Source organism: Camelus dromedarius, chromosome 32 (assembly GCF_036321535.1).
Source record: "Camelus dromedarius isolate mCamDro1 chromosome 32, mCamDro1.pat, whole genome shotgun sequence".
Lineage (NCBI taxonomy): Eukaryota > Metazoa > Chordata > Mammalia > Artiodactyla > Camelidae > Camelus > Camelus dromedarius.
Genome location: NC_087467.1, coordinates 11,484,243 through 11,505,220, shown reverse-complemented (window position 1 = coordinate 11,505,220; position 20,978 = coordinate 11,484,243). Strand labels below are relative to the sequence as shown.

General features: G+C 42.6%; 1 protein-coding gene across 1 annotated transcript in view; it reads right to left on the bottom strand.

The window, feature by feature from the left end:
* CDH2 (cadherin 2) overlaps positions 1–20,978 on the bottom strand; it is a 194,193-nt gene that overhangs the window by 10,260 nt on the left and 162,955 nt on the right. Inside the window, exons 12-14 of the mRNA XM_031439018.2 lie at positions 19,458–19,691; positions 18,914–19,147; positions 16,835–16,974 (exon numbers count right to left, since the gene is read on the bottom strand). Coding sequence (XP_031294878.1) covers positions 16,835–16,974; positions 18,914–19,147; positions 19,458–19,691 — 608 coding nt within the window. The remainder of the gene's footprint in view (positions 1–16,834; positions 16,975–18,913; positions 19,148–19,457; positions 19,692–20,978) is intronic.

The following is a 20,978-nucleotide window of genomic DNA, read 5'->3' as shown; positions in this document are numbered from 1 at the left end:
AAAGTACTAACTTCATGTTGATGGGGTTCAGGACACACTAACCCCAAAATACGGCACTGGGGCATATTAAATATCTGAAGCTGAAGGAATCTTGAAAAAAAACGGCAGAAACAGGAAGGTCACTCTGACCCCCGCACCTCTCCCTTCTTCCTTCCTGAAACCCCAGGTGAGAGGTCCCCTCCTTGCTCCAGGAGAAGGTGCATCCTCTTTACCACCAGAGATGGAGAATGTGGGACCAAGAACTCTGCCCAAACAAATCTTGTTAACTAACCCCTATTATCCGAATTACTTCTTCACTGATTACTACTCCAGTCCAAACTCTCTTGTCCTGTCAATTCTTCACAAGTGTATTGTTTCCTTGTCTAAAAGGTATAAACATTTCCTGTCATTTCTTCAGGTCTTGTGAAGACTCCCAGGCACAGGTCAAAGTTCCATCAAATGTGTATGCTTTCCTCCTGTCAATCTGTCTTTGTTGGTTTAATTTTCAGACCCAACCAGGGACCCTAAGAGAGGTGACAAAGATTTTTTCCTCCTCTACAATGTCACATTGCTTTTATTTAAAAAAAAAATTTTTTTTTTTGATGTGAGTGTATTTTCCTTTACTTAAAGGATGGCATTACCTCATCAGGATGGTTTCAAAACCACTTCATTCCTCACGCCTTTCAACGGTCTAGAGTTGGCAAACGATTGTCTGTGGGCCTCGTCTGGTCTGTGGCCTATTTTTCTTAAAGAATGGCTTTTACATTTTTAAAGGATTATTTAAAAGAACAGTAACAACAAAGAAGAAGAATACGCTACAGAGACTGCACGTGGCCCACAAAGCCTTTCTATCCAGCCCTTTATGGAAAAAGTTTGCCAACCACTAGTCCAGAGGTGGGAGCCAGGGAGCGTGGTTTCTCTTCTGACACAGCCCTGTGGGAAGGTCTTAAAAAAACAGCCGTCTACGCTGAGAGGCAGAGTAGAACTCATGAAGAAGGATGCTCTGGGCATCGGCGGGACCCTCAGAACTATTTTTGGCTTTAGTATCAGCCAGCTGGACAAGGAATGTACAAAGAAACTAACCATCATGTGGAAATGCACCAAAATTTTAGGTTTGGGCAAATACTTTGTAGTTTTCAAACCTCTAAATTCTGGTGATATAAAATGTCACATCCCCAGCTTAACCAAAATTCTCTAATTCAATGTTATTTACAGAAAGTACAGATTTTCTGGTGTTCTTTTTAATTCAGGCTTCATCTCTGTCTAAAACCAGCTCCAAACTGTTGATGGCATCTCTATGGCGGCTCTGATTCATTCAACGCTTGAATATTCACCTTGTTGTGGGCAAAGCTCCAGATGCTTCACACAGGTTTGCTCATTTAATGTTCTGAGCAACACTGTGTGATATTAAGTTTTATTATCCTCATTTAATAATGGAGGAAACTGAGTCTCAAATAACCCAGGTCACTTGTCAATGGCTCCGGATCCACTGAGAGACAGACTCTGACTTCAAATGGATTAGACTCCGAAGTGTAGCTCTTTGCAGTCACCTGGGAGGGTGTGTCAGGTCGGAGCTACAGGGTTGGATTTAGGAGAAAACAGAGTAGGTGGACAAGGGAGGGACAAGAGTGTGAGGAATGGTTAATATAACCCAGGAGACAGACACAGGGGAGAAAGGTCACTGACATTCAAACCTATTACGTACCAGCCTCTCGGTAAGTCTCTTCTCACTGATACTTTCTAACAAATGCTTTATTGGCATCTTTTTAGAATGAAGAAACAGACTCAGAGAGGTTGAGTAACTTGCCCAAGGTCACACAGCTGGTATCTAATTGAGATGGGAATCAAAACCAGGCGTGTCTGACTTCAAAATGTCGACTGAAAACTGAACTCTGTTCACTGAGATACCCTCGTTCTGACAACCCTCCCCTAAACAACTCTTTATCAAGAGCTTCAACTAACCTAGCAGGTGAAGACACCCAGGAAAAGCTCCTACTCGGAAGGATGGACAAGGTGAGGCAGGTACACAGAGTAGGACCAGCCAGAGTGGACTGGAAACCTGGTGCATCGCCACGTATAAGACACTCAGAGAGGGAAAGAGCGCGTTAGGTTTGAGCCTTGAATGACACGTGGGCTTGGGAGAAAAGACCTTTCTGGGAGAATCAACAGCATGAGCAAAAGCACAGGATTCTGCGTCCTCTTGTCAGGATAGATTATTTTAAAGCACTCATACAAAACTTGAGTGAAAGCATCTTTTTAAAAAGTTTTTTAAAAAATGGGGGAATAGTTAGGTTTATTTACTTACATTTGTCTTTTTTTTTTTTTTTTTTTAACGGAGGTACTGGGGATTGAACCCAGGACCTCGTGCATGCTAAGCACTCACTCTACCATTGAGCTATACCCTCCCCAAGTGGAAGCATCGTGGCCTTGCACACATATTCTCCATTTTAAATTTTATAGCATTTAAGAGTGGTTTATAGACTATCTTAAAGCAAAGGCATACAATGATATGACAGATGCAAAAGCCTTTGAAATGTTAGTATTACACAAAATAAAAAGACAGATTCATTGAGAGAATTCTGAATGTCTCCACATGAAGAAGGATGTTTTTCCAGGCCATGTTTAGTTGCATAACTACCCGGCTTAATACAGCGGGGTACACCGGTAGTAAGCGTGTCTTCTGACGTGATGGAAGCTTTGTGGAAAGTGGAAAACTGATTTTAAGTATACTGACAATGACGGTTAATAAATATTTCTACACTAAGGCTGTAAAATGCTTTATTTGCAGTCTGAATTACATGAAATTAAGTAACTGAATCTTATGTTTAAGGACTGTCCTTTACCTGCTGACAGACCCCTTGACGGTCCTCAGTCTATGAGATAACTCTCTGTAAGAACACAGAGCGATTTATCTGGCTGGTGACACAAGAGGCATGTGGGGTTTGCTCGTGTTATTTCTTACGTGGAAAGAACTTGTCCACCCTGATTTCGTATACAGCTCCCATTATATCTGAAGGGTACCTGCAGAAATGCATTTTGTTTGGTTGACAGTGGTTATAAACATTTTTCAATTAAGTTGTCAACCTATAGACTTCGGGATCTTTCACTTGAAAGTAGGAAGTTCTGGTGTAAAACGAGGCTCGAGTTCTGAGACAGCAATTCGTTGGTGCTGAGAACATCCATCTCCTTTGGACAAGACAGCATCTCCACCTGGCCTGCTGCACTTAATGGTGTATACATATAACAGCATATGCATTTACAGGTTCTTTTCTTTCTTTCAATAGTCCTTTCCTACTGCCTTAAGAACCAGAGCAGGAAGAGACTTAAAATGTTTACAGTCTTGGTTCCTCCTTTCTACCATTGATAGGTCAGGCCCGTAGAAAGTGTTCCTTAAACAATGTGTTGAACAAAAGTCTCAGTGATGATATTCATGGCTGACGTGCAAGAGAGCAACCAATTCAAGAAATGTGCCTTGGATCGCATGACACGTCCAGGCAGCAATTCACCACGGGGAGGAAGGGAGAGACCCCGGGACCCATCACTGAGACTCCCTGCCATGGAGAGTCTCCCCATGACGATGCGAACGTGTCAGGTTCCTCAGACACACTGGTATCTAAAAAAGAGGCACAAACCCACTGATTTACAGGAAACTAGAAGCTGGGTTAAAACACGCCGCTTAACTTCTCTCTGGGACCATGTCCCCTGTCCGTTGAAAATACAGGATATAAAAATCTGACAGTGTGCAAAAGTGTCCTCAGGTCACAGGGGTAGGTTTTTCTGTCCACATCCATCTGTGCCATATGGCAGAGTCCTGACCTGAGGTCCAATTTGAAGCCTTTTGATAAAGGGTCACTCTCTGCAAACCTCCTAAATTATACATCTTTACAGTCCCATGATGCTTTACTTAAACACACAAATTACAACATGTAGGATAAGAATTATAAAGAGAATTACAGAGACCGAAAACATTCTCAAGATCACTGGGTTCATGGCCTTACTTCTGAAGATCATGAAGAAACAATCCCAGAAGAAATCTTTATTTGGTTCCTAAAACTCTCTAGAGAAAAAGTGGATGGAAAAATTCTCTTACGATTGTCAACCTTTACAACATTAGCTTCCCAGCGAAATTCAATTTTCAAATGAAGGCCACAGGAAATCTTCTTTTAACTAATGTTTGGAATGTGTGTTATTTAGTAATGATCATGAGAAGTAGGCATAAAATCAGGGTTTTTAGAATATTAACACTGCAAGTAACTGAAAATGCTTTTTTTTTTCCTGTCTATGATTTAAAATGTTTTAAAGGCGATACAATTCTGGGAGAGTTAGTAAGAAGTTAATCAACAGCTAAAACTCTGGCTCTGCCTTTTCTCATTAAATTCCACTGACTTGCAATGATTTACAACTGGTTCAGAAAAGGATACCACGGATCGACCTTAAGGCACTTGGTTATGTTTAAATAGAATAAAATGCTGCATCAGTATAATGTGAAATTCTGGAATCCCAGGCAAAAATGTCAGGAAGCCCCATGGCTGGTAGAATCTTTAGAGTCGTGCACTTATGTCTGTCTTAGAGAACGATGGAAACATTCATTTACCTTTTCACAAGTAGCTCAACCTGATGCCGGTTTCATCTCTGAGAATGTGAAAGAAGGAACCAGCCATCATCTGTCAGGAATGACATAAAGAGGTTCCCCATGTGAGAGCTCATACTCTTCAAGCAAAAGTCCTTCCAAGTGGGTGTTGTTCCATCCCATTGATTACTGCCACTCGGAGAGGTTAATGATTTGCCCGAGGTCATGGACTCAGTTAAATGGTGTGGAAGGAGAAAACAGAGACCACCAGGGCAAGCTAAATAACAAAAACGCTGTATCTTGTGGCCTGGACCAGTGAAGAAATGGACAGAACAGTTTGCTGGCGGGGGGAGACATGAAGGGCTTCAGGTGCTAGAAGCGGAGTTCAAGATGGTTACGCTAATGAGACACTGGGATCCAGGACTCTGCTTTGTGCACAGCTGGTTAAAGCCTCACCGACTTTGAGTCAGAAAGGAGTCTTCACGTGGGTCCAGCAGCAGTCTGGACCATGAGGGAGAGGGAGGGCACTCAGAGTCCCTGGTTTGTCCGCCCCCACGGGTAAGGACCAGTGATGGAACACCAGGGCCAGTTTTGCTATCTCCTAGGCAAGGGCTAGTTCAAGTAGAAAGTGTTTCTTTTATAGTAGAGCCAGGGCAAGTAACTTTAAAATTCCCATCTGGATGAGATAAACATTTTTAATGTTTCAAGACTGGATGACGGAGAGAAAGAAAAATACTAACGTGAAAGGAAATGGACAAAATTCGGAAGCAAAAAAAAAAAAATGTTATCTAAAAACGAGCTGACTGTGGCTCAGGCAGGGGACTCCAGAAAGACAAGAAAAAGAATGGAAGTTGGAAGAGGAGAACGTTATCTCTCTCCTTATATAGCTCCTGGCATTAAAATAACTGAACAAGGGAGTGATAAGGTATCAATCCATTACCATACAACTGCTGACAAGGAGGCTGAATACCGAATACCCTGCAAGCTTTATGCAGATTACATCACAACCCGATTTTCCGATTTTCTTTTCCAGCAAAATATAGCTATGGCAGGAACGATCTCCACAGGCAAACTGACGTGGAAACCTAAATTGATTCTATGCATTATTAAAGCCCCCCCTCCCCAGCAGCAGATTTGTTAGCAGCTTTTCTAGCTTGAATCATAAACCTGATAGAGATAAAACCACTTGGGGACTTAAGATACAGATGAAGGTCCCCCATCCTGCGTTCACCTACACCTTTATCTCATGGGAATCCCCACGACGGCGGGGAGCTGAGTCCCCATTACACACGTTCATCGCTTCTGTTTCCGTGGCTTACTGTTCATGCTGCCCTGTCACAGTGTCTTTTAAAATTCTTTGTAAAATTCTGTTTTCAGAATTCTGGGTGAGCCAAAGATGCTTTTGTGTGTGTGTGTGTGTGTGTGTGTGTGTACAAAATCGTGGTTCTGCCTCAAACACTGGCACTGTTGAAATTTTTACCCCAACCTACTTCCCATTGTAAAATTATGGCACATTCTTTTGGAAACATATGCAGTAAAGACAATTCAATCTGATGTGGATTCAACAAATACTTTCTGAAGAGTCTCCTCGGTCATAGACTTGGTTACTGACCTCACAGGGCTTTTAGTCTAGTGCCTTTTAAAAGGACACCCTTAAAGATCATGAAAACATAATAAAGTATTACAAAAAAATATGGAAGGTGAAGGTGTAGGCAGCTGTCAAAAGAGGTGCTTCTGAAAGAAATAAGGATGTGGATACAAAGAGAATTTCTAGCAGAGTTCAGGGCTGCAGAAAGATGACATTTCTTCCGAAATTTGGGATGTCTTTTATCCTACTGTTTGTAATTTCCCATTCTTTCCATGTAATTCAGTTACAGCCTTATAAAAATGGACCTATTTTCTTAACTCTTACAAGCACTGTCTGTCTTGGGAGACAAAAAGTATAGTCTTCCAAATGCATCTTTAGTAACATGCTCACCTCCAGCTCCAACTTCTCCTTAATAAAATAAAAATGTCACCACTCTGACAAGGTCAGAGTCATTCTTTCTAAGCACGGCCTATTATTCTATCTGGGAGGAAATCTAAAAATAGGTTAATAAAGTCATGACAACATTGGGTTGGGAACATGGCAACAGAGTGTCAAAATCCTTCACTCCCGTATGCCACATGGTTTTGGAAATTTCCGAAAGGGACATATTCTTTGCTTTAAGATAAATTTACACATGAAGTCAATATGGAAGACAGAGTACAGTATTGTGATTTAAAAACTCAATTCTGAAATCAGAGCACCTTGATTCAAATCCTGGCTCTACTGGAATACAACTGGGTGACCTTGGGCGGGTTACATAAATTTTCTGGGCTAACCTTCAAGTGCTCAGCCTTTGGACAGAAAAGTGAATGAAGACTTCATTGGTGGAAAAAGTCTACAGCAGGGATCAACTTTCAATTTCAGGACCAGATAGTAAATATTTTAGGCTTTTGGGGCTATCCAGTCTCTGTTGAAATACGTCAACTCTGCTCTGCTTTGTAAAAGGAGACACAGACGAGACATAAACTACGGGCACGCTGTGTGGCTGTGTTCCAATGCAACTGTTTTTATAAATACAGGCAGTAGGTCGATCTGGCCAACTTGTAGAACTTTGGCCAATACCACTTAGTATCTTAGCTTTCTTTCTTTTTTTTTTTTTCTCTCTTTTTTGTTTTTCTGCATACTGGTAACATCTACTCGGCATACAAATCTTTATCCCTTTATTACGAAGATATTGGCAACTTTCCACTCCTCTAAAACGAAATGTAACAAACTTATAATTCGTCAGGAAGAATGAAATTTAAGATGAATTACATAAAATATTGTGCTGGCTTATGTGAAGTGATAGGGGTAGCAAATAAAAAGCCCCGTGCAAATCAACTGCACGTTCATAATATTTACTGCCCCGCAGGGAACGGGCACTGACCAGCTCAGAATATATGTTGTCTGTAGGCAGTGCGAGTCACCTGGCCATGAGGGCTTTCGAGAACAGCATGAAAAAAGGAACAGCAACGTGGTAACCCAATTCCCAGTGAAACTTTCCTCTTGTGAAATCAGTGTCACTCTTTTAATAACTAATACACACTGTAGTGTTTGCAGGTGGGTATAAATGGACGAATAACTTGGGAACATACTTAAGAGAGTGTGCTTCAGACAACAATGAAAACGTTGAAAGTGATCTCTATAAGTACGTCCAGAGTCAGCCATCTGTTAGTTTCCTTATAAAGCAGAATGATTTTGTAAAGCAATTATTTCAAAGAATCAAATAACTGGTTTCACCCTCTGCTTGAGTCAGAGGGGGCGTGCTTGGTTGCCCACACTGGGGCTGGTTCCTGAGACTGGCAGGAAAGCTACAGAGAACGTCCTGGTTCAAGCAGAGATCCCTGGGCTCAGGGAAGTGGCTGGTTTGGTCTCCATGGACTTTCTCGTACCTGTGCTCCGTTCTTCTGTCTTGGCATCCAGCCTAGATTTTAGATTTTAGTTTCTGCTTCCCAGATTATATTCTCAGATTAAAAAAAACAAAACAACAAAAAAACTTGGCTCCTCACATTGCCTCTTCAGTGTCTAAGTTTGTCAATGTCAAAATGTGTTCAATTCTGCAAGCCATGCTTAATGAACTCATTCGATCTTGTCCTTTGCTTTAAAACCAGATTACCGACGGTCATCTAATAAGCTGTGGCTAAGTGCCCAGTCTCGCTGGTCCTGCCCAGTAACACCTGCGTGCTATTGACCAGCACGAGTAAAGAAAACATCGTTCCTGTGACAGCCAGCGCAGTGCCTAAGAACTGAGGCTCTCCAGTCACAGGGACTTGGGTTTGAAAACCAGACTAACAGCAGCACATATACTGCATAGAGTTGTTGGGAAGATTATAAAAGACACATGAACGAAGAGCAGAGCCCAGTGTCTAACACAGAACAACTATGTAGTGAAATTCCAGCATTTATGAATGTGATCATCATTTCCTGAAGACCTCAGAGATCTCAAAAAATGCAAGTGAAGTCAGCAGGGTGTAATGGTTCAATTAACCCTGCAGTTAGACTTGCAAACTAGGAGATTCAGGAAGAGGCCCCAACGCACCAACATTCTGTGAGTGCCTGCCAGGTGCCAACTGTCCTAGATACTGGAATTAAAAAAAAAAAAATCAACGCAGCAAGTCCATGGTCTCACAGGGCTTGAGGTCGGGACTAGGGCTGCACACAAGATCCCAAAATAGAGGTGGACGTGGGATGCTGTGGGAGCCCAGAGCAGAGACATGTGATTCACCCTGGGACCCCAAGAGAAGGTGCCTTGAGATGGAATCTTGGTGGCTGAACAGACGTAGGCAGGGAAAGACCATGGAGCAAAAGTGGAAAATAGCGTGACAGCGGTTAGATTCACAGGAGGTTCAGTTCTACTGCAGTTGAAAATGCAAGCCGGAGGGGCAATGAGAGGAGAAATGATGCCATCAGCCCCCATTCCTCAGAGTCAAACCCCGAGGCACAGAACCGTGGGTTCGCTCTCCAGGGAAGGGAAAGCCGCCCTCCCCGGTATCTGGTGAGTCTGACACACAGTGAGCTGCTCTAGCTCCTGCATCTCCTCTGTGTCCAGGGACCCACTTCTTTCTGACCTATCTGATGGGTCAGAATGATGCACTTGGTCTAGCGACCCACTGTGGGAGGGGACTGTGAGAAATGCTCTTCTCAACAAACCTCAGAAAAGATTCTCTAAACACAGGTACCCAGCCTGGGTGGGCAGAGCTCTCCAGCTGGTCACCCAGCCCATTTATTCTCCTCTCAAGGCAGGAGTGGAAGTGATGTGTGTCACTTCCAGGCCTGGCCCATAAAATCTCCCACAAATCATCTTCCTGTGCTCTGTCATGTATGGCTAGGGTGACCTTGGAAGCCACATGTGGAAGACGGGGGAGCCACTGACCCTCTGAGTCCCTGAGTGACTGTGTGGAGTGGAGGGGACCTTCTCTCCCCTTTCAAACTCCCAGGACCCAAAGCCCAAGCACTGCCACATAAGCAAGAAATATACTTCAATGAGGCTTAGGTCACTCCAGTGAAATCTTAATTTGTTCCAGCAGCTAGCCTATTTTAACAGCCACATCTGCCTAAAAATATCAGTGGCTAATCCACATTCTTTTTAAAAAAAAATCACTATTACAGAAAACCATCCCAAGGTTTCAGAGCAATGTAGTACCTCCTCCTCACAGAAATCTGTTTTTGTTCATCCAAACTGCAAAAATTATTGTATAATTGAATCAGAGTCTGCAAAAATAGGTATCTACAAAGGATAGGCTGATAACAGAAATCCAATTGCGAATAAAAGGAAACCAACAGTGATTGGAACATGCTTGCTGCTTAAAGAAGTCTCTGTTTAGCTTCCAACAATTGTTGCCATGTCAGAATGCAGGCTAACTTTCCATTTTTTCAAAAGGATGGGGAGAACTAGAATTTTTGTGAATTTATTCACAGTTTTTAAACTCTGCAAGCTGAATAAAACACAGCCATGGACTTTTGATGAACAGGCCTCCCTGCGTATGAATTGTGACCATCAAGTGACCCAGAATCCAGCTTTCACACGTGTCTCCAGACTGTCAGGGCTGGTAGCAGGTACTTTACCTGAGAGCTCAGAACCATCTCTGATGCAAAAGAAACTAGCCCAGAGCACATCTCTAAGATTCAAGAAATCAAAGTTGGAAATTCAGAGAGTCCTCATGGTGCTGAACTGTGAGAAGCGGGGGGCCCAGGAGGTGCCGGGTCCTGTCACAAGTGACTGAGAGAAAAATACGTAGCCAATCGTGATGCTGCCTTCATCTCAGCAGCAGCAGCAGCAGCGAGTGTGGGAATTCAGACGCGGTACCCAGTGGATGACAAGGGCCAAGAATCCAAGAATGATCAAGAGATGGTGTGGTATCTTGAAGGAGCCACTCACACTTTCCGTCAGGACCAGCTCAGACCAGCCTCGGCGTGCATCTCAAACGAGTCGACTCTGCCTGCGGGGATGACAATCCTGCCCCTTAAGGCTGCCACAGCCCCCCTGAGCCACCGGCCCTGGTCACAAGGACTCCAGCGTCCACTGACCGTCATTTGAGAAACCTCCCGATGTGACAGGAGCTCCTTCTTTCACAGGCCCAGAGTCCCCCAGACAGCCCAGCGCCTTGAGAATGAAAAGTTTTCCAAGTTAAACTTTAAGAGCAGAGAAAACTGCTGTATGTCCCGCAGTCTACTTCAAAGAGGGGGACTGCCTTCTTCCGATAAATTCAAGTGACATTCTGAAAGGCACTGTTTGAATCGCCAGGCTGAGCCCAAGCTTTTGTCAAGGATGGTACATCTCATGGTAAAGATACCATCTTCTCTGGGCTCAGGCCCACTGGGATCTAATCCCCGGGTCACCACTTTCTAACACTGGACTAGGGGAGGCTCAGATGACAGTATGGCTACAAAGCACTTGGCACAGTGCCTACCGCACAGGGCGTCCCTCCCCCCAGACAGCAGCCTTCGCTATTATTATGGGGAACGGAGCTGGGTAACATCAAGAGGTTGACGCGGTGGCTGTTTACAGTGAGCACCAGCGAGCGCCATAAACACAATACACACTCCATAAATGTTGGTTTAATATAAGAGGAGCAATTGTAATTAAGTCTGAGCTTTAAAGAGCAGGAAGCTAACAGTTTCTGTTTCCTGTCCTGGGGCTAGAAGGGGATGGTTCCAGGGGACGTGAGCTCTCAGTTGTGTATATTGTACTTTCACCCTGATTTTATTAGTGATGCTGATACACAAGGAACTAGATACGAAGATCATTAAAAGGGATACAGTGTCTGCAACCAGCCCCACTGGCCAAAAGGGCACTGAAGGACGTTTGCTAACGAGGGTAATTAAACATGACTTGATAACCACCCACAGCCCCGCAGTGAAACAGATAAAGAAGGGCCCTCACCCTCTGAAAAGAGACCAGGCATTATACTGAGGCTGTCCAACTGCCAACGGCCCCGGGACAGGATAATGGTCCTGTTCGGAGCACGTCTAGAGCCAGTTTCAAATGTGGGCCCGACCTTGTCTCCTGACAATCAAAATCAGAGCAGGACGCCCACATGCACTGAGGAAAAGGCTACCCTACACAAGACAAGAAAAAAGATACAGAGGTGGGGATTTTATTTTTTTATTTTTTTGGTTTGTTTTATTTTTCTTTTCTGAGGCCCTAGATTTTTAGCTATTTTGTTAAAGAAATTAGCAACGTACCGTTTTGGCATAGAACTTCAGCAGAGATGCTTATCAACAGCCGGGAAGGTAAGGGCCATTCCTTGTAAAGGACTCTTTCGCTTTGTTTTCTTTCTAATCAGTTGGTTCCTCAAGGATGCTTTCTCTTGGCAGGAAGACTAGGAATCCTGCCTAGCCGGCTTTAGGTGAGGCATCGTAGCCTCCTGGGCACAGGAGCCTTTGCATGTAACCACAAGCATTCACCAACTACCGAACCTGACCTCTGAGATCTACCCACGTTTTAAAGCTGATGATTCTGCAAGACTGCATGGCTGAGACGGCCAGCAGCCATGGCCTGATGCTGACCAGCTGTGTCTGCCTCCTACGGTACAGTCTCCAACTACATCTAGAGGTAACACCCATGCTCCATACAATACCAGAAGGGTCTAATAAAAATCGACTAAAACTTGTCTACAATGTGACATGGCACCAATTCCATTTCAGAGGCTCACTCTTGTAAAGAGATAATGTCTTCTTAAAAAAATAAAAAAGTAATAAAAAAGTATGAGCCAGAGTCTGTTGCCAAAAAGGCTTAATGCACGCTGCAAGGAAAGAGAATTTCTAACAGGGAGCCACGTGTGCATTATGGTCAATAGTATACGGTGTATTTCATAAAACTGAATGTCTCAGGAATTGACTGTAATTTTAAGATTTAAAGGCACTGGTATCTTATTTAGAAAATGGAGAAGCATTTGGAATAAATTCACTTAGAAAGTAAGAGTACCGAGTAAAGGGTTTCTTTCTGTAAAGGAAAAAAAAAGTAAGTAATAAAGTCAACTTAAAAAAAAATCTTGATGAATTCAGTTGGAGAAATCATCCTAACAGAAATGAAGCTATTATTAGAAAACTATAGTAATGGAAACAGCAAGGCACTGGCCCAAGAAGAGACCAGTAAGACAAACAGTACAGCGCAGAGCGTCCCGAACCCACCCGTGGACCTGCATGCGTATAACCACTTTACGACCAATAAACCACTGCAAGGCAGTTATCTTTTTAAGGGTTATCTTTTTTTAGCAAACAGTGCTGGACAGCCACATAGGTCGAAAACAAAGGAGATCCCTGGACCTTATCTTATACTGTGTGAACAGTTCATTACAGACGGATTACATACAGATCACAGACTTCACGTGATAGATGAAACCATAACGCTTCAAGAAGAGGAGTTTTTTTTTTTTTTAGGAAGGGGGATTCATTAACTCAGGGTACTTTTCTTAAATAGGTATAAATGCACTATCCATATTGGAAAAAACGGATAAATTGGACTTCATTAAAATGAAAAAACTTCTGTTCGTCATAAGGTACCTTTAAGAGACTAAAGAAGCAGCTACAGAACAGAAGAGATTGATAATACATGTATCTGACCAAGAACTGATACCCGTAATACATAAGGACCTCCTACAAATCAGTAAGAAAAAACAGACCAATAGAAAAGTAAGCCAATAAGCGGAACAGAAACTTCACAAGGAAGATATCAAAGTGGCAAGTGAGTCGGTAGGAACATCCCGATTAAGTCACAATGAGGCACTCGCCATCAGAGGGGCTGAACTTCTTAAAGACTGAAAACCGCCAAGTGCCAGTGAGGATGCGGGGCAACTGGAACGCTCACGCGTGTCTGCGGTTAGGGCAGGTGTGAATGGATACAGTCACTCTGCAAAGCAGGCAGGACTGTACAAAGCTCGTACATACGCACATTCGAGGACCCAGAGATTCGATCCCTGTGCACTGTACCAACAGAAATGCCCCAGAACCCACGCACAAGAACTTTCATAGCAGTTTTGCTCATAAGGACTTGAGCGGATCAGCTCTAATGTCCTAGTGTAGTAAAATGGATAAATAAAATGTGGTTAGCTCTTACATATGAACAGTATTCGGCAAGGACAAAAAAATGAACTACTTCTAGATACAGCATGGATGAATCTTACAGATAGAATGCTGAGTAAAAGAAACCAGAAAAGTACCTACTGCATAACATCCATTTTTACGATAAAATCCCAAACCAGGTAATGCCAGTCTATGGCGATAGAAATAGAAAACACAGGGTACTTCTGACAGAGGGCATCCTGCCTGGCAGCGGGTACGAGGGAAGCTTCAGAGGGGATGGAAACGTGCTCTGTGGACATGAGTGGTGGTTATACTCTTAAGCCTGGAGGAAGCCTTCTGCTTCTGGTTGGGAACAGAGAAAATCGTGAGATTCTCATTTGCACACTATGACAAGAACAAGGCAGACAGGTCACTAACTCACAGATTTCTGAGGCCATCAGATAGCTGAGGACACAAGGAGACCTAACTGGATGAAAATAAAGAATGTGACAAGCCATTTCTAGGAGAAAAAAGACCCACAGCGGCTCTTATCCCAGGAGGAGTGAGAAGGAGAAAGTCATTAAATGGTAAAAGGACAAATCACCCTGACTTTGAAGGTAAAATGTTAGTGGCCATGAGTGACAGTGACCTAAGTTAAGGCAGTGGCCTTGAAGATGTTGCAAGTGAACGGATTTCATGGACCACTTTAGAGAGGGAGGAGACAGAACCCCAGGTGCAGGTACAGCATTCCCACACTTCATATTTTATTCCTCCGTTATGAGGTAAAAATTAGAATGAATAAAAAGCCTATTATGTAATTTTGTCACAATTTTCAATAATGAGAACTGCAAATGGAAATCATTACAGGATCAGAGATGGGCGGAAGCTCTTGCTCTAGACTAAAATGCCATCAAGGAAGCAAAAGTCTACAATATGATGTCACTGGAAGACCAGTACTAAAGAAATAAATGAGCCACTGAGGTCAATACAGAGAAAGTTCCAGAAAAATCTTTGGACTCTCAAGAAAGTGGGTGGGGAGGGGAGGGCACCACTCAGTGGTAGAGCGTGTGCTTAGCATGCACAAGGTCCTGGGTTCAATCCCCAGCACCTTCATTAAAAAAAATTACACCCCCACTCCCCCCACCAAAAAAACTACCAAAAAAGTGGGTAGGAAGCAACAGGTTCATGCCCAAGAGTTAATCTGGGAGCAAAGAAAACTTTCAGGTCAGGGAAAGAAGAGGCTGAAGATTTATGATGATAATTTTAATAAATCTTGCACTAGGTAAGTTTCACCATTTGGTCTCAAGCATCCATCGAAGTGGAGAAACTCAATAAAGAAAGTAAGTCTTTCCTAAAATAACTACAACAATAAAAATCCATGAAAGAATTTCTTAAAGGAATTGGTGGGGAGGAGAAAGGCAGATCAGGTGACATCGGGCGCCCTGGTCCAGACCCTTGGATGCTGAGAAGTACCTTGGTTCTTGATTCTATCCAGCATCCCGTTATGCATGGTGTCCTGTCCTTCTAGTCATTACTATGTTTACCAAAGCTTCATTGAGTTGGGTTTAGGTTTATGCTTAGAAAATTAGGCACAATGACATGAAAACTAAAATGCTGAAAGAAGAAGATTTATGAGATAATGTGACGAGTATAACGTTTGCTGATGTTGAACACAGCTCAGGAAAGTGAAAGGATAGATTAACGAGGGATTAAGCCAAACATGAATTTTAATATCCAGAGACATTTATAAGCAAGAAACCCTGGGGTATATTTATAGAGCCACTTTAATTAGTCAGTATTCAAAACAGCTTTACACACGAGTCAAGTTTTCAGCAGATTTTAAATCTGCATCTCTTCTAAATGAGGGAGTTGAGGTACTGTAAACCTAGCACGGAGTCGGAGATGCGGGCTTGAGTTCTGACTCTGCCAGTTACAAACTCTGAGAGCAAATCACGAAATCTGCTCACATGGAAGACGGGAAACTCTAAGGGCCCTCACAAAGACAGAACTCAACAATGGATGTGAGCGTGCTTTGTAAAGCAGAATGCGATACGTTATTTCCTCCAAGGAGTAAAAAAGAGAAAGAGAACATACATTCAAGAATTTTGCTCTTTTTCAAGTTAGTCTGTGGGAATGACAGGGCTATCAAATGAATCTAAGAAACATGTGTCACAGTGATTTCTTGTGGATTATACAGATATCTTCTAGATAGTTAACTGCACCAGAGTAGCTAGTTTAGGCTGTAAGAACAGACAGACCTGGATTCAAATCCTGCCTCTGCCACTCCCTAGCTGTCTGAGTTTATCGACTCCTACCATCTGTAGGCTGTTTCCTAACACAAACGTGGAGATAGTCGCAGCCCAGTCTCACAGGTTTCAAAGATTTAAGGGAGTACGGCATTTAATGTACTTAGCAGAACGCCCCGTACAGAGTACGGACTTCATAAACGTGAGCTATTCTGATATCTAAGACACTGCTTCCGAGCAGATAAAGTTCTTCTTTTTCCACCTATTGGTCATTCCGGTCCTCGAACGGGGATGCAGCTCCCTATGCACAAAGTGATATGGAAGCTCGTGTTATTTATTTTATAGCCAGTTGGGAACTGCAACATTGACTGAGCAACTGTATGAGCTCGTCACCATGAAAAGACACTTACGGATACAGAGATGACCTAGACATTGTCTCTAAGGTCAAGTATTTCTCAAGAACGTAATATTCTCGAGGACAAACCTTTGTTGGCTCTGCCCACCTCTGTGTCCCCAGTGACTACTACAGTGCCTGGGAATAATGAATTTTCTTGGTAAATGTTTCTGAAATAAACAGTCTAGTGCTTTTTCTGCCATACATGCACATATCCAAATTCCAACACAGAAACTACTTTTACTTGTATTTTGAATAGCCAATGAAGAAAAAACTGTAAAAGAAAAACATTTTTATTAGTACACATCTAATTGGCATTAGGTGTCAACCCTAGGCTCCTTGAAATAATTCCATGATTTTCTTACAGGACAAATACAGTGACATTTGGTACTCTTGAAAAAAAAAATTCAAGAAATATGCAGCACAGGTTGGAAAAAATTCACCAAGCGTTAGATAGTGTGATAAAGGAAAAGAAACTTGATACCGCCGCCCTCTGACTCCATGTATTAATATTTTCTCACCATGCTAATTGTATGATCATAAAATTCCACTTAAAGATCTAAAATATCGCTTACCTGGTCTTCTTCTCCTCCACCTTCTTCGTCATATTTTAAAATATTATCTCTTACATCATCCTCTGGATCAATTAAAAGCTGCTTGGCCTGACGTTCTTTATCCCGACGCTTCATCCATACCACAAACATCAGAACGAGGACTAGGCAGGAAAAGAGGCAAAACAGACAAGGTCGTAATTTTAAAAGCCTGACCCAGCTCATCACGGTCTTCAACACTCATAATCTGCACCCACGGGGGTGAGAAACTTGTAACGCCTCTTCCACTCCCTTAGCTGTTTCTGGCCTCGGACAAAGAGAAACAAGACGAAGCACTGACTTAGGCTTAGAGTGGGAAGACCTGGGTTCTGGAACCTGGTGCCCTGGGAACTCACTGAGTGAACGTCCGTCCTCAGTTTTACCATCTGCAAGAGGGGACGATAACTATTTCTGTCTTTCACTTTGTCTTGCTGCAGGGTAGGCTACCCTTAATAGACTGGTTTGTTAAGTCTAAGATGACAAATAACAGTAAGTGAAATCATTACTCATCATTTCATAGCTGTGTCCTTCCCGTTGGTCAGGCATCATCTGACTCCCCAAATCGGAGAGAAGGACACTTCTCAAGGAGGGTCAAGTGCCCGCCAAGATGACTTTGGAAGTAACCAGACCTGGATCAGCAGCTGGATCTTGAGGGTGTTTGAATCCCAAAGGCTCGTGTTTTTCTACCGCGCTTCTGAGGGTCGCCTTTTCTATTCAACTGCACGTTTCAGGTAAGAAGGCTTGGGGATTAGTCTGAGCACTGAAATAACATTAGGTTTTCATGCTTTACATTTTTGTGCCAGGATTAGACTCATAAATTTTCCAGAGGATTGATGTGAAAATCAGCACCAATTCGTTTTCCTTCAAAACGCCTAGAGTCGGTTCTTCACGTCACAATCCATCAGATCTAAGTCTTTCTCGATAAGGCTGGCATATATGCCTCATTCTGGCTGAAATTGAAACATATCCCTAAGTGCACATCTAGGAATGCATTCTCTCTAAAATCTGGGGCTATCAGTTTACATCCGGAAGCAAAAGATTTAATGACTCTTATTTGAGCACATTTTTATTATTGGCCATAAAAATAAATATCCTCCTTTTAAAGCCAGATACCTGAGCTCATTTGCCATTGTTCCACGGCTAAATCTAGCAAGCGGATTGTTAGTCTAGCATGCAGGTTTCAAATTATAGTCAAAGTAGTCTCCACACAGGAAGTAAAAAATGCTCAGGCTTCTATAGTAATTGCTTAGAAAAAAGGGACAGGATTCTAAATTACCAGAACACTTGTAAATGGAGGAAACATAAAAGAAACGGCCAACATTTTCAAGAAAGTGACTGGTGCATAGCGCGATAGCACCAGAGACTAAGTCCCGCTGCTACTTAACGATAAAACACGGAGTCCAAGCAATTTATTCTTTTAACCCGCATGCTTAGAAGTGGTTCCTGAAGTACTTACCAGTGTTTAATTTTCTTGCATTCCATTGAACCAAAAATTGCAAAGTATCTTAGAAAGGCACAATTCCTTAAACTAGACTTGCTCTAAACACAACTTATTGAGCTGTGTAATTATTTCTATGATCCAAGGTGCTGTATGAAGTACTGTCTCTCACTATTTTATGCAGTCCGTCAGAAACAAATACCTTGATCCCTGCATGACTGGAGCAGGCTGCTGACTGCGCTGTGTATGAAGGAAAGCAATATACTTATTTTCCTAAATCATTAACTACGTGCCATAAATTCAGAGTCAAATCGTAAGTGCTCAGACTGAGGACTGTCTAACATTTTTCTATGAAAACAGTTGGCTATGGCTCCCCAGAAGATTAGCATCTGAAAACAGCAACAGGGCAGGGAAGAGGTAGGCTGGCTGGGTTTGCTGTAGACATGGACATACTGGAAAGGATGCTCAACGCTTTTCTCATTCTCAAGCAGACGTGGCTGCAAGAAGGTGCTCAGAGGTGGAAGAGAGTGGTCAGGTGACGTTGAAAGGCAAAAGCAAAAAGTTACTTCGCCAAAACATCCTAGAAGCAAAGAGAACCAGACAGAAGAGACAGCGAATGTACTTACTGAGCAGGATGATGATACAAAGCAGGATGGCAATGATGGCGCCTGTGCCGAGCCCCGCCCCTACAATTCGATCCACATCTGTGCAGTCCCCGTTGGAGTCACACTGGCAGACCTTCACGCGGAGGATGGAGATATTTGATTTGGGAGGGTTACCCGAATCTGTGATTATGATTGGAACTTCATATATCCCGGCTTCGAGAAATTTGATCTTTAAATTAAGCTGAGCAAAATCACCTATGCAAAAAAGGAAAAAAATACAGTCTGATCGCTTATACCTAATACAAATAAAAAACACTGCATTTTCTAGAATGTATTACTAGCTAATAGTACATATAAAATCCACTTCAACTATCCTGCATAGTTTTTTTTGTTTTTTTTTTTTTTTTTTTTTTGCTTTAAGGGCTTTTAACACCTTACTTAAACTTTAAGTAGCTTTTTAAATGTATTTAATGAGAAGATAATAAAGCGCTTAAAATTAGCTTTTCATACCAGGCTTCAAAACCTCTCCACTGCACATATATTCAAATAATTAACCTGTTCTTACCGTTAAGCCGAGTGATGGTCCAATTTCTCTTAATAGTCACAGGAGACAAAGGAAGATCAAAGGCAAATGGTCCAGCATTTGGATCAATGTCATAATCCAGGGCGGTGATGTTAATTGCATTGGGGTCCGGAGTTTCGCAAGTCTCCGCCTCTTGAGGTAAGACTTGAGGGGCATTGTCATTAATATCAAGTAAATAGATCTGCAGTGTTCCAGTTCCACTCATGGGAGGAATTCCTTAAAAGGGAAACACATTACAAACCGATGCTACACAATTCTCTCCCTTTGAGTCTCAATTACGGTGAAACTCTCCAAGCTCTAGCTTTCTAACCTTGGAAAAATCTAGCTGGCACAGCACCTAAGCGGTCTGTTTTTCTCTTCTTTTCTAGACGACCCCCGTGGTGCCCCGGCTGGGTCCGCGGGTGCTGAGGGCGGTGACAGTGCGCATGCGCACGCCCCTGGGTCGGGGCCAAGCACAACTCGGCGCCTTCCTGACACTCGCTCTTCTTCCTCTGCGCGCCACGCTGCGGGGGATGTCGGAGACGCACAACACCGTGCCCACGATCTCCCGGACCCTACTCTTTGATGGTGAACCAAGACATGGGCATGAAAGAACCTGACTGCTTTTCAAGCTCAGACACAGCTCTGAAATACTGCAACAGTCTGCGGGAGAAGTGCTACAGACCCCAGACCTCATCCTGGGAAGGAGCGCCATGGAGAAGAGACGTATTCATTCATCAACCAGCTACTCCTTGAGAAAGGGCTAGGCTGCTCTGTATACGTTATTTCAGTTGTCATCCTATGAAGTAGATTTAACAGACAGTAACCTATGTCTCTGTGAAGTGGGCGTGGTCTCACCCTCTTAGAAGCGGTGGGGTTGCTAGGAAAGACTGGTCTGTCTGACCCCAAACCCATTCTCATTCCACCACCAAATGCTGTCTCTACCACTTCTTGTGCTAATTTTGCCTGATGCTATGTTATATTGTATTATATAATATAATATAATATAATATAATATAATATATAATATAGCCTCTGCTATATTATAAAAATTTATAAGGATATAAATATAATGGAAATATGATTATAAAAATATATATAATTGTATTAATTTAAATATATAACATGATATAATTAGATTTAGTTAAATAACACACATATTATATAAATATAATAGAACAGAAATGTAAGACTTTTCTAAATAAGGCTGCATACTGAGACCCAGTGGTTTAAGTGACTTGCCCAAGGTCATGCAACTAGGGAGGTGCACACATCCACGCCTGAGGAGGGACAACAAGAAAGCTCCACAGACCTCTCTGAGGAAGATGGATGGCTCTGAGAGAGGGGAGGTTAAGGTGGAGGGGTGGGGCGGCTGTTCACAATATTCTAATACCACTGGGACCCCCTGTGATTCTCTATAGTCTGAATTACTTTCACATTTATTATCACATTGAATATTATCTGACTCTCATAACAACTGCATAAAATAGCAAGCAGCAAAAACAATTTATCAATAAAGAAACA